The 12,657-nt window shown below is 52.2% G+C and overlaps 1 protein-coding gene across 3 annotated transcripts; it reads left to right on the top strand.

Moving 5' to 3' along the window:
• Positions 1-4,042: 4,042 nt before the first annotated feature.
• Positions 4,043-9,911, top strand: Cabp2 (calcium binding protein 2). Of its 3 annotated transcripts, XM_004852223.1 has the most exons (7): positions 5,561-5,617; positions 6,155-6,313; positions 6,729-6,759; positions 7,615-7,749; positions 8,256-8,365; positions 8,476-8,623; positions 9,721-9,911. In XM_004852223.1, exons 1-7 carry the CDS (start codon positions 5,561-5,563, stop codon positions 9,744-9,746), a joined length of 666 nt encoding a protein of 221 aa, XP_004852280.1. In that variant the 3' UTR covers positions 9,747-9,911. The 3 variants fall into 3 exon arrangements, with proteins under 3 accessions (XP_004852281.1, XP_004852280.1, XP_004852282.1); XM_004852224.2 differs by lacking the exons at positions 5,561-5,617; positions 6,155-6,313 and adding an exon at positions 4,043-4,814; XM_004852225.1 differs by lacking the exon at positions 6,155-6,313.
• The last annotated feature ends 2,746 nt before the right edge of the window (positions 9,912-12,657 follow it).

Here is a 12,657-nt window from a genome sequence, read left to right as displayed (position 1 = left end):
TGCTGCAGCCAGGACTCAATCTTGGGGAGCACTTTCCACTCCTTCCCTGCATTTGAGCCCACAGCTCCCTGGGGCTTGGAGGGGGTGGAGGAGATGGTGCCAGAGCTGGGCTCTCATCCCTGACTCACAGCTGGAGGAACATCTGCCCAGCTTGGAACCGCTTACGAAAAGCCTTCATATGAATGATCTCATTTCATTTCCCACATCCCAAACCCGGGAGGGAGAGAATCTTGTTCCCATTATGCAGACAAAGACACCAAGGCTCAGAGAGGTTCATTCAGCTGTTCTGGGCTGAAGCACACATGCCCTGTCTTTGTGCAGAAGTGTCACAGGCCTGGGAGTGCAGGTGCTACAGTTTGGATAAGTGCCCTCCACCAGCCTCTGATGCGACTGGGAGATGCTGGGACCTTTAGGAGGTGGAGTCTAGTGGGAGCAAGTTAGGCCAGTGGGAGTGTGTCCTTGAAGGGGATATGTGGATGCAGCCCCTTCCTCTCTGATTGCTTTCTGTCTGCCACAAGGGGAGCAGTTTTCTCCACCATGTGTTCCCATCATAATGTTCTGCCTCTCCCCAAGCCCAAAGGCAATGGGACCAAGTGACCATGGACTGAAACCATGAGCCCAAATAACTCTTTCCTCTTTCTAGGTTGATCTATTTCAGGTACTTGTTACAGTCACAGAAAGCTGACAGACACAGCAGGCTGGCCATGTTTAGACTGTCCCCCACTGATGGAGGCACACTCTGCTGCAGTGTTCCAAGGGGCTGTTTTACCACAGTCCTCTGGCTCCACAGGCAGCCCTGGGGCTTCCTCTCCTTCTCCTCTGGGTCTCTGAAACATCACTGTCCCAGGCTGGCAGGCCAGGCACCTCACTCTGTCCATCCCCGATATCCAGCCCATGTGTATGTCAACAGCTGTCTTTGGTGGGTTTTAAATACATATATAAACATCCTTTTTGTTATGTAAAATTCACCTTTATGTACAGTACATTCTCTGGAGTTTAGTATATTCAGTGTTGTGCAATCATAATATAATTACCACTGTCTAATTCTAGAACATTTTCATCGTGCCTAAACACGATGAAAGCCCATTCCCATTAGCACCTACCCCTCCCCTGTTGTCTGGCCATCACTACTCTCCTTTCTATCTCCATGGATGTGCCTACTCTGGACATGTCATATGAATAGAATCATACAGTATTTGTTCTTTAGTGTCTGGCTTCTTTCACTTTTCACATTTTCAAGTTTCATCCAGGTGGTGGCATGTGTCAGTTCTTTGTTTCTTTTCATGGCTGAAAAATATTCCATTGCATTTTTGCTTATGCATTTATCAACGGATATTTGGGTTTATTTCACTCTGGCTACTAGGTATAATGCTTCCAGGAATTTTTTTTTTCAGTACTGGGGATCAAACTCAGGACCTTGTGCTTATGAGGCAGGCACGGTGCCACTGAGCTAAATCCCTGGCCTTCCAGGAATATTTATATACAAGTTTTCGTGTGAACTGATCTTTTCTTTTCAGTCCATACCCAGGAGAGGACTTGCTGGGTCATGGGATCAGTCACTTTCAGGCCACACCCACGGTGTCCACATCATTTGAGAATCTTGCCATCCACATAGGAGGGTTTCAGTTTCTCCCCATCACCAACACTTGTTACTGTCCACCTTTTACTTAGCTATTCTAGTGGATGTAAAGTCTGTCCCAGTATGGTTCTTTTATGGTGCTTACCAGGTACCAAGCTCAGGGTTTGGCTTGTGGGGAACATGGTGGAGAATAAGCTACTATCTTTGTCATCAGAGGAATCACAGTTCAGACTGGGGGGAGATACACAGTCTTCATTCATTCATTGGTAAGTAAATGTCAGGCAGTGAATGAGCATCACCAGAGATACTGAAAAGGTAATATATAACCCCTACCTAAGAGTCTCTTTTAATGAAAAGTATAAGACCACATACAATAATCCACCCAGCCATGTATCCATTTCCACCCTACTATTTGTCCATCCACCCACTCATCCATCCACCCAATGATCAACATTCAACCACTAGTGAATCAAAACATCTATGAACCTGTTAATCCACCGGTCATCTTCCACCTGCTTATCCAGCCATCTTTTCACACAACCATCTATTCATCCAACCAACCATCTATCTATGAATTACATATCCATCCATTCACCAACCATTTAGCCCATCAAAGCAGCTACCCATCCAACTTCCCCTCCACCCACCCATCCACCTACCCATACATCCAACCTGTCCATCCATCCATCCATCTATCTACTGATCAGTCAAACCACTAGTTCACCTGTCCTATATACCAGAACTAGGACCCAGCTTAGCTAATCAGGCTGGGCAACTTGAGCTCACCAAGATGAATGCTCCAGGACTCTGCTCATTGAACACAAGACAGGAAGGATTTCTAAGCCAAGCTCTCTCCTCCCTTAGGCACAAAGCTATTGCTCCTAGATTGAGAACTCTTACTCACTGTCCTCTACCCAGTTATAAGCCCAACTGCTTTGGATTGTACTTTGTTACATACATTTCTCACCTTCTTAGAACCAGATACTAGGCCAACCGCCATTTTTCAGATTTAAAAAACTGAGGCTTGGGCTCAGGATTTAGCTCAGTGGTTCTGGCACCTGCCACGCAAGCACAAGGTCCCAAGTTTGATCCCCGGTACCAAAAAAAAAACCTCCCAAAAAACCCCAAAAAAACTGAGGCTCAAAGAGATGAAATACAGGGCCGGGGATTTAACTCAGTTGTTCCAGCGCCTACCTGGAAAGCTCAAGGTCCCAAGTTCATCCCCTGTACCAAAAACAAAACAAAGCAAAAAAAAAAGAGATGAAATACATTACTTGGGTCACTCGAGTGTCTGGGAAACCCAGCCCTGCAGGCCTTTTCTACAACCTTGCAGAAAACAGGTAAACTTTGTGAAGTATGTTTTCAGGGATGCTGCTGCCTGGGACACTGGTGCAGGCCTGGTCTCCAGGTACAGAGGCTGAGCACTAAGTCACCGTGAATAATCACAATGACTCCTTCCCATCTTTGACGGCCTGGCCAGCATCCATTCTCCTCCCTGTCCCTGCCTGTCCTCAGATCTCAGCCCTGCCTCTGGGCTGTGTGCAGGCTGTTCCTTCTCCCTGCATGACCCACCCTGTCCCTTAGCCACTCCCATCACACACACAGACCTCATCACAGCCAGGTCTCCTGTAAACAGCCTGGGGACCATTCCTTGCACTTCCCCATCTACTATAATTCTACTTTGCTGCCTGTGCTGCTTCCACCAGGTGGAAAGTTCCAGAAGCAGGGACTGGCTCCCAGCACCCAGGAAGGCACAAAAGAGTGCTTGACAAACATTGGCTAAAGATCCAGCCCCTCTGAAATCATCCCAGGCCTCTTGCCACCCATACTCTCCACAAAGGCTACTAACTTCTTCCTGAGAGCCTTCACCCACCAAGCCCTGCACCCAACACACTCCACGTTTCTGACTGATCCCTGTCCCAGACCTCAGCACTCACCCAGCATCAGGTCCAGTTCAAACACAGGTGGGCAATGCCTAGCAGTGGTGGCAAACCCATGGCACGCTCACCGCAGCCGACTGTTTGTTATCATTAAAAGCTCTAAAAGGTTCACCATCACTGGCCTGGAGTGTTGCCCCTTCTCCTCATCCCCTCCACCGTGCCTCCCTGATGCCCGGGTTGGTGCCTGCTAAATACAGAGATTGCCTGGTGGCCTTTTCTGAGTTAGATGTGTCTGAGAACAGGGTCCTTTGGGAGGTAGGGTCTGTCAAATGGCCCTAGGGCTGGCTCCCAGCCCACCTCAAATGTTGGCAGAGGGAATACATGAATGGGTGGCCATGAAAGGCCAAGAGGAGCAGAGCCACCAGCTCAGGTGGCAGATGTCTGCTGGGATCTGGTTCCCTGGGACAAAGGCTGGTGCAGGGGGCAAGTGAATAAATCATGAGAGGCCCTGAACAGGGCCAGGCAGGACAACTGACCTCATTCTGGAAGTGGAGGAAAGGCAGCTGGGTGGTGAGTGGGCTGGGGGCATGACGAGGGGGCACGGGAGACCAGTGGAAGCTGCCTGGCCACCTCCACCCCTTTTCCTTGAGAAGCAAGAGGTTGCAGGTCAGCAGGACCAGGTGGGGGTCACTACAGGAGGCAGGAAGGTGGGGGAACAGAGGTACCCTGTGACTCTGGGTGGGGGCAGGAAGGAGGTGACCTGCCTTTGCGTACAAACAGACTAAGGTGAGAAGGAGGTACAGAGACACTGCAGGGTAGAGACAGAGATAGTGGTGGGATGAGGGGGATGGAAAGTGAGACAGCCATGTTGCAGGCAGATCAAGCTGGGGACCCTGAGTCAGAGAGATGAGGCAGGACATGGGGAGAAGGAGGTAACAGCTGCAGGAAGAGCCTCAAGGTGAGGCCCGAAGGGCCATAGCAGGGGAGGGAGGGGAGAATTTCAGGGAGGCTATGCAGGCTGGCAGGGCTGTGCAAGGGACAGTGGGGGAAATAGGGCATTTCAGGGACATAGAGCTCTGCTAGCCACCGAGGAAGGACCTTGGGAACCACACCCACAGCTGCCCACTGAGCCACCTGCCCACAGGACCAGGACACAAAGCAGGGCCTGAAGGAGGTGCCGACCCCTGGTGTCCATGGCCCTGCCAGAGGGCCCAGCAGACAGCAGCATCCCCTTGGGGGACCCCAGCCCTTCTGCAGGGGCTCCAGGTCCCAGCCAGGCCCCTGCCAGCCCAGCGGCCAGCCGGCGAGCACTTCTTCAGGAGCTCGAGACTCAGGTGCAGGCAGCCTATGGGCAGGTAAGGGGGAATGAGGGGACCATGAGGGAACTTCAGGGTCCCCTGTATGACAGATCAGGGCCAAATGCATGAGGGGATGCAGAACTCACATGACAGAGGGGTCAGTCTGTGGGTCAGCAGAGGCCAGAGTAACCCCCTTCCCCACCTCAGTATTTACTGAGCTTCCACATACAGCACCCAGAGGCAGCCTCCTTCAGCTTCTCCTGCAAGGGTGCCAGGCCAATCCAGGTCTGGGCTCCAAGGGCAAGCAGGCTGGGTGTACTCTGGGAAGGGATCAGGGATCTCCTCTCTCAGAAAGGCCATGGGGAAGGGTCTGCTGTGTTCATCCCCCCTGGACTTACTGCTCTTCTGCAGGGACAGAGGCCCAGCCACCCCTGCCCCCCGACCCAGGGGTGCTTGCCTCCTCCTGGCCTGCTTCTGAAGATACAAAATCTCTCCTGACTGGAAGATTAGGGGTGGGCATGGGGGAGAAGAGTACAGGAGAGGAGACCCTCAGGAGAAAGCATGGGGAGACTGTGCCTTCCAGAGGGCCTTGGGCCCTAAGTGGCCCCCCTTACCAGCAGAGATGCTCAGAGATAATCCCTGATTAGGACCCATGCACCACTGGGCCCAGGGCCCCCCGCCTGCCCACCCGCCCTCGATCTTCCCCACAAAACCCTAGGAAAATCCCCAGCAGTGCATCCGGGCTCTCACTGGGAGCTGCTGGGGGCCGGCAGCATCCACTGCACCAGGACTCTGGGCCTGGCATGGTTCAGGGGCCCATGGGGAACTGTGCCAAGCGGCCCTGGCGTCGAGGGCCCAAGGTAGGAGGGCAAAGGGGGAGCAGTCAAGACCCGGAGATTTAGTGGGCAGAGTCCTGTTAGGGACGGCTAGAGATGGAGGTAGGCATGGCCTCTGGATGGAGGGGTTGGTTGCTCATTGTCCTCAAATGAGACTTTTTTCCAGGACACCCCAGATTCAGACTCAGACTGGCTCACACAGTTGGCTGGTCTCCCCTGCTCAGCTGACCAGGTCCTCGCTGTCTGTCCCTCTGGGGCCTGCTCCCTGCTTGCCAGCCTTGGCTGGGGCAGCACAGAACTGAAAGTCAGGTCTCACTCAACCACTGGCTTCCTCAGTGACCCTGGCCAAGACTTTCATCTTTTCAGTGCATCAGTTTGCCCAACTGAGCAGTTAGGGGATAAACCCTTCCAGTCTACAGTATTAATGGGTGAGGGTCTTGTGTACCCCAAGCCTCTTCCTCATGGCTGGGTGCTGGGTTCTAAAGAGCAGAATGGCTGGCTGGGGAGGGGGAAGGGAGAGGCCTCAGGCCATTACCCCACTCATGGCTGGCTCTGCTGCAGGACCCCTGGCAGTGGCCTGGCTCCCCCAGAGGGGGCTCCTGCTGTAGTGCCAGTCCCCGCCCCAAGGAGCAGGGGGGCGTCCAGGGCTACTCAGTGCTTGGCAGCCTGGTGGGGCCAGCCTGCATCTTCCTTCGGCCCAACATCGCCACCACCCAGCTCGTATGTACGGCCACTCACCCGCCAGCCCACAGCTTTGTCCTTTCCTTTGCCACTCCTTGAACAGAAGAAAGAGGATGGAGGGGAACCTCAGAGCAGGGGCACACCAGTCCAGCAGTGGGGGCAGAGGGGACAGAGAGTGATGACTCAAGGGACAGAGAGAGAACACTGGAGACTTACAGTGATGTGGAGGCCACATCTGAGGTTGTGCCAGACCCCCAGATCCACCTCTGGCAAAAGGAATTCCCCAGAAGAGGGGGGCAGGGGCCAGGGAGGCCCTGAGAGCAGCCTGGCCCAGTGGCAGGGAAGGGGCACCCAAGATGCCCTGGGCAGTGAGCAAGCAGACATGGGCCCTGTGTGAATGGTGCAGTGGGGCCTGGATGGCCCAGGGAATTCCTAACCCATCTGTGCCCCCCAGGATCGGGACCTACGGCCTGAGGAGCTCGAAGGTAAAGTGTTTGAAAGGGGCAATTCCCAGAGGGGGGGCGCAGGGTAGAGGCCACAGGATGGGGGCATCAGTCGGGGGTTCAGCAATCTGCAAGAGGAAATGGAGCAAGAAGGTTACAGAGGATATGTTTGAGGCAGCAGACCCTTCCCTCTCCAGCCATCAGCTCCTTGGTCTCCTTTGTCAGGAGGGTCAAGGGCCTCTTTCATAAGCATCCATCCAATCAACACTTCCTGGGTACCCGTTGTGGGCCTGGCCCTGCACCGAGCATGGGGAAGCATGACAAACTGGGCCAATCTGGCCCAAGCCCTCTGGGACAGATGGCAACACATCAACTACAAGTATAAACAGCGCCAAGGGCTCACAAGAAAAGGAGCAGATGGGCTGACAGGGAACAAATGGACAGAGAAGGCTCTCTTGAGTGAGTGCCATAGAGCCAAAGAGGAGGGGAGAGCAGCCTCCATGAGGTCAAGGATTTGCTTCACTTCCTTCCTTTCTTCCTTCCTTCTTCCTTTTTTATTCACTGCCATGTCCTCAGAGCAGAGCCTAGCACATAGCAAATGCTCCTTGAATATTTGTTGAAAGAACAAACAAAAACAGCATTGAAGGGCTGGGGGTATAGTTCAGTGGTAAAGCACTTGCCTAACATACGTGAGGTTCTGGGACACAAACACACACACACACACACACACACACACACACACACCAGCCTGTACAAATGCCCTGAGTCTTCAGGAACCGATGTTTAGAAAGAGATTATTTGGTAATTAGACCAAAGGAAGGATGGGCTGGTCTGGTACAGGCAGGGATCCAAGGGGTGTAGGAGGACTGACCCCACTGATCCCACCCTGCCTGGTAGAGCTGCAGGTCGCCTTCCAGGAGTTTGACCGAGACCGGGACGGCTACATTGGCTATCGGGAGCTGGGTGCCTGCATGCGGACCTTGGGCTACATGCCCACCGAGATGGAGCTCATCGAGATCTCACAGCAAATCAGTATGTCTCAGAACTTCCCCATCCCTGTTCCGCAGATGCCCTGGCCAGGACCAGGAAAGCTAACAGCCCAGACCCAGAGGTGACTGCACAGGCTGTCCTCACATGCCAGGGCCCAGGGCCTAGGACATTCCCTCAAATCTCACCAGCTTCTGGGGGAGGCAGGGTGAGGGCCACATTGCCCCCTTTTACCGATGAGGAAAGTGAGTCTCTGTGCAGTGAAGTAATTTGTCTAAGGTCACACAGCATCTGAGCCAGGACTCGCCCCCAGCCAAACGCTTCAGAAAATCAAGGAAAGCCCCAGCACACTTTAAAAGAGTGGCTTGCCTTTCATCTTTGGCCAGATCCATGCCTTGCTTAGAGGGTAGTTCCCATCAGGAAGCAGGGGAAGGGCCCAAGCATTAATGAGGCAAGGGGAGAGAGGCCCAGGGGCAGAAGGGAGGACAGTGGCACAGGAGGGAGGGCCTGGTGCTAGGCTGGGGTCTCCAGCCATTGGACATGACTCCCAGGTGGCGGGAAGGTGGACTTTGAAGACTTCGTGGAGCTGATGGGCCCCAAGCTGCTGGCAGAGACAGCAGACATGATTGGTGTCAGGGAGCTTCGGGATGCCTTCCGGGAGGTGAGAGGGGCCCAGGCTGGGCGGGTGGGCCGCAGCTCTGCAGGGAATAAGGGGCTGAGCAGATGTCTGACTCAGTCAGTGACCCCAAGCCACAATTAACACCACCACAGTTCGACACCAACAGGGATGGCTGCATCAGCCTGGGGGAGCTTCGGGCGGCCCTCAAGGCTCTGCTGGGGGAGCGCCTCAGCCAGCGGGAGGTGGATGAGATCCTGCAGGACATTGACCTCAATGGAGATGGCCTGGTTGACTTTGAAGGTACCACCTTCTTCGTTTAGCAACACACCCTGCAAGGTTCTTACCAGATAAAAGGACACAGGGAGGGTTATCTCTGTGTGCCAGACCCTGTGCCAAGCATGCCCATGTCCTCTCCTAGTTAATCACCATTTTGAACCCAAGGGAAGGGTACATTACTATGGCCATATGCAAGAAAAGAAAGTCAGTTCCCAGGAAAGCTTAGGTACTTACTAAAAGGAAATGGATGGAACCCAGACTGGAATTTTGGGCAGCTGATATGAAACTCAGCTCTTTCTCCACAAAGGAAAAACAAAAGCCAGATATGATGGTGGATGCCTGTAATTCCAGCACTCTGGAGGCTGAGGCAGGAGGATCAAAAGTTGAAGCCCAGCCTGAAGCAATGTAGTAATTTAGCAAAACCCTGCCTCAAACTAAAAATTAAAAAGGGGTGAGGATGTAGCTCAATGGGAAGGTCCTGGGTTCAATTCCCAGTACTGAGCGTGCGTGCGCGCGCGCGCACACACACACACACACACAGATTAAGTAATAGGAAGCCAAGAAAAATTACTATATAGAAATACATTCCTGGCCCAGGCATGGTGGTGCATGCCTGTAATCCTAGCACTTGGAAGGCTGAAACAGGAGGATCACTGCAAGTTCAAGGCCAACCTGAACTACAGCGTGAGACCCTGTCTCAAAAAAACAAAAGAAGAGAGAGAGAGAGAGAGAGAGAGAGAGAGAGAGAGAGAGAGAAAGAAAGAAAGAAAGAAAGAAAGAAAGAAAGAAAGAAAGAAAGAAAGAAAGAAAGAAAGAAAGAAAGAAAGAGATAGAAAGAGAGAGAGAAAGAGAAACACATTCCCCAAAGTAGGCTCCATGTTACTCCTGAGCTTCCTTGTGGTCAAACCAGAGAGGAAGGAGGGTTCAGTTACAAAAATTGTTTTGTCCTTAAGACTAAGTTTCCTGTTCCTGGTTCTGAGTCCTACTCCCTACCTGATCCAGGAGGTGTCCCTAAAAGCCTTCCCCACAGCCAAACTCCTTCCCACCTTTCGATAGGCAGATTGGCCTCACCTCTAGTGGGGCAGGAGATTAGGCCCAAAACTTTGGCTTTGTCCTGGCAGAATTTGTGCGAATGATGTCTCGCTGAACCTGTACAGAAGCTGGAGGCAGCGGTCAGGCCTGGAGGACCACAGCCTCTTCAAACTAAGTGTGTTCTCTGAAGCCCATCCTGTACAGCTGGGATACTCCCCCATCCCTGCCTGCCTTCACCCCTTACTCCATCTCTGTTTCTGTGACAATAAAGCATCATCAAGCCTGGGAAGATGGATTTTGCCTCTTGAATATCTTGGAGGCCCCAAGACCCAAGCCCCAGGGATGCTCTCTGAGACCAAAAGCTGTAAGCTCAGCTGTGAGCTCCCAGTGGGTGGGAACCCTTTTGTTTTTCTCTCTGGATCCTGGGCTCAGCTCAGAGCCAATGTCAGGAGACACATCTGGATGGGTAAACCCAACCTGCTTTTGGAGCCCAGATGTGTTTTCTACTCCATGTTCCTGCCCCTCACCCTGACAATGTCCCCTGCCCACTCAAGGATTGCATTACAGGGTGGAGGAAATGACCAGGGCAGGTGGCTTTTCCCAGCCTGATCACGTTACTGCTGCAGCAGCCTGGAGGGGACCAATTCAGAGCTCCCTTCCAGAACTTAGCTTCAAGGAGTGATTTAGTTTGGGGAAAGACTGGGCTGGAGGCTCACACCTCACTCTACTTGGGAGCCCCCAGCCACTGACCAAGCACAACTAGGGAATTAGGACCTCGCTGTTTCTGCCTAATACAAGACTCCTCTACTGAGCAGTCTTTGCCCCCAGCGACCTTTTAGGTCAGCCAAAGTGTGATTGGGCCTGCTGGAAATCAGAGATTCTTCTACTATTCTTGTTCCCCTACCTTCCTTTTTGCTCTTCCTCCTGGGGGACCCAAATACACATTTCCCCAATCCGACCCTGCCCCAGGCTTCATAGCCCTACTTCACATATGGAGGAAACTGAGAGGTAGCGTGTCTTAGTCCATGCCTGCTGCTATAACAAAACAACTTAGACTGGATTAACTATAAACAGCGTGAATTTTTAACATTTATTATTCTGGAGGCTGGAAAGCCAAAGATCAAAGCACAGGTAACCTCTGTCTGGTGAGAGCCTGGTCTCTGCTCATAAGATGGTATTAGCCCTACATCTTCAGCTGGCAGGAGGGCAGAAAGGGCAAAAAATGCCTAGCTAGTCCCCGCCAGTCATTTTATAAGGCCCTAGTCCAAAGAGTCCTCATAGCCTAATCACCTCTTAAAGTCCAACCTCTGTTACCTTTGGAATTTAGTTTCAGCATGGACTTTGGAGGAGACACAAACATACAAACCAAATTGGCAAGTCTAAGTGACTTACCAGAGGTCACATAGTCCCATTGCCTTCTCTCCACAGGTTACTGTGTTGTTCTTTCTAAAAGCTGCTTATACTTTCTCCTACCCTGTTCAGGACCTGGCTGTGAACTCCCATTGCCCCAAGGTTAATCAAGGGCGTCTGCCAGGACCAGAAGCTCCAGGAGGATGAGGGACTGGCATAAAGTCACGCATTATGAAAGAAGATGGGACTTGCACCCAGATCCCATCCAGGAACTCTACAACCACAATGCTAACTGGGGAGGATGTCCTGGGTGGGCCCAGGACAATTCTCAGCCTCTTCCAGAAAGACCTAGTCTGCAGCTCCTGCCTGCTGGGAGGGAGGACCAGCCCTGACCTTCCCGGTCAAGAAGAACTGGGAGCTCTTGCTCAGAGCCCTGGTATTCACAAGGGGATAAAACAGGCAGGCAGCCACCAATGCCCTGCTCAACCTGCAGCCTGGATGCCGAGGTGCCAGGCCTGGCTGTAGCAGCCCCAACACCGCTTGCCTGGCAGATCCCAATTAATCCCTAATCCTCAGTTAGGTGTTCCTTCCTGCCAAGCTGGCAGCCTGGGGATGGAGATGAGTTGCACCAGCCCAGTGACTTCTCAGGGAGTCTCCCAGATGGCACAGATGGTATCGCTGTCTGAGAAGGTGTCCCTGAAGGGGCTGGGGGTGGGAAATGACGAACATAAGCTGGGGGAACCAGAACTCCTCAGCCTCTTATCCCTCCCCAGCCCACAGCCCAGCAGGCTCCATGGTTGGGGCTATGGAGGGAGCTTGGGAGGGTACAGAATGTCTGCTGGGGCCAGGCATGGTAGTGCACTGCCTGTAATCCCAGCACTCAGGAGGCTGAGGCAGGAGGATCACTATGAGTTCCAGGCAAGCCTGAACTACGTAATGAGATGGCATCTCAAAAAGTAAATAAATAAAAAATAAAAAGAATGTCTGTGGGGCCAAAAGTGCCCACAGACCCTCAAACCTCATATATGCCCCCACCCCAAAGGTCCTAGTAGACGAGAGCTGAAGCAGAGGTCAAGGCCAGGCAAGGGACAGCAGGCAAGCTGAGCTCACAGTGAGCCCAGAGCCCATTCCCGGCTAAAGGGCTCCTGCTGTCAAACTCCACTGATGACTGACAGGCCGGGCCTGAGCTACTAGCACTGCCAGTTTTCCCAACTCGGTATATTCAGTTATATTACATCCACTATAAGTATTTTGAGTGTAATATGCACCAGGTAGGTATGAAGTGTACAGCTCAACGGGTTTTTACATGTATATGTACCTAGCTAACTGTCACCAGGTGGAATATTACATTCACTTATTTCATTTTAGAATAGTTTTAGGCCTGCAGAATTACTGTGAAGATAATACAAATAGTTTCTGTATACTCCATACTTGGTACCCCCATATATTAGGGTTCTCCAGAGAAACAATCAATAGGATACATACCTACATAGAGATGATAGATAGATAGATAGATAGATAGATAGATAGATAGATAAAAAATACAGATATCCCACAGGAGATATCACTGAAATACAGTGACACAGGAGTAAGTTCTGATGTTCCAAAGCTGGGTGGGATGACTATAGGTTCACAATAACCTATTATATAATCTATGAAGATCTAGAAGAGGGAAG

The sequence above is a fragment of the Heterocephalus glaber genome, unplaced genomic scaffold (assembly GCF_053883595.1).
Source record: "Heterocephalus glaber isolate CG9 unplaced genomic scaffold, H.glaber_assembly_v1.0 deba00000594, whole genome shotgun sequence".
NCBI lineage: Eukaryota > Metazoa > Chordata > Mammalia > Rodentia > Bathyergidae > Heterocephalus > Heterocephalus glaber.
This window is presented reverse-complemented; position numbering and strand designations above follow the sequence as displayed.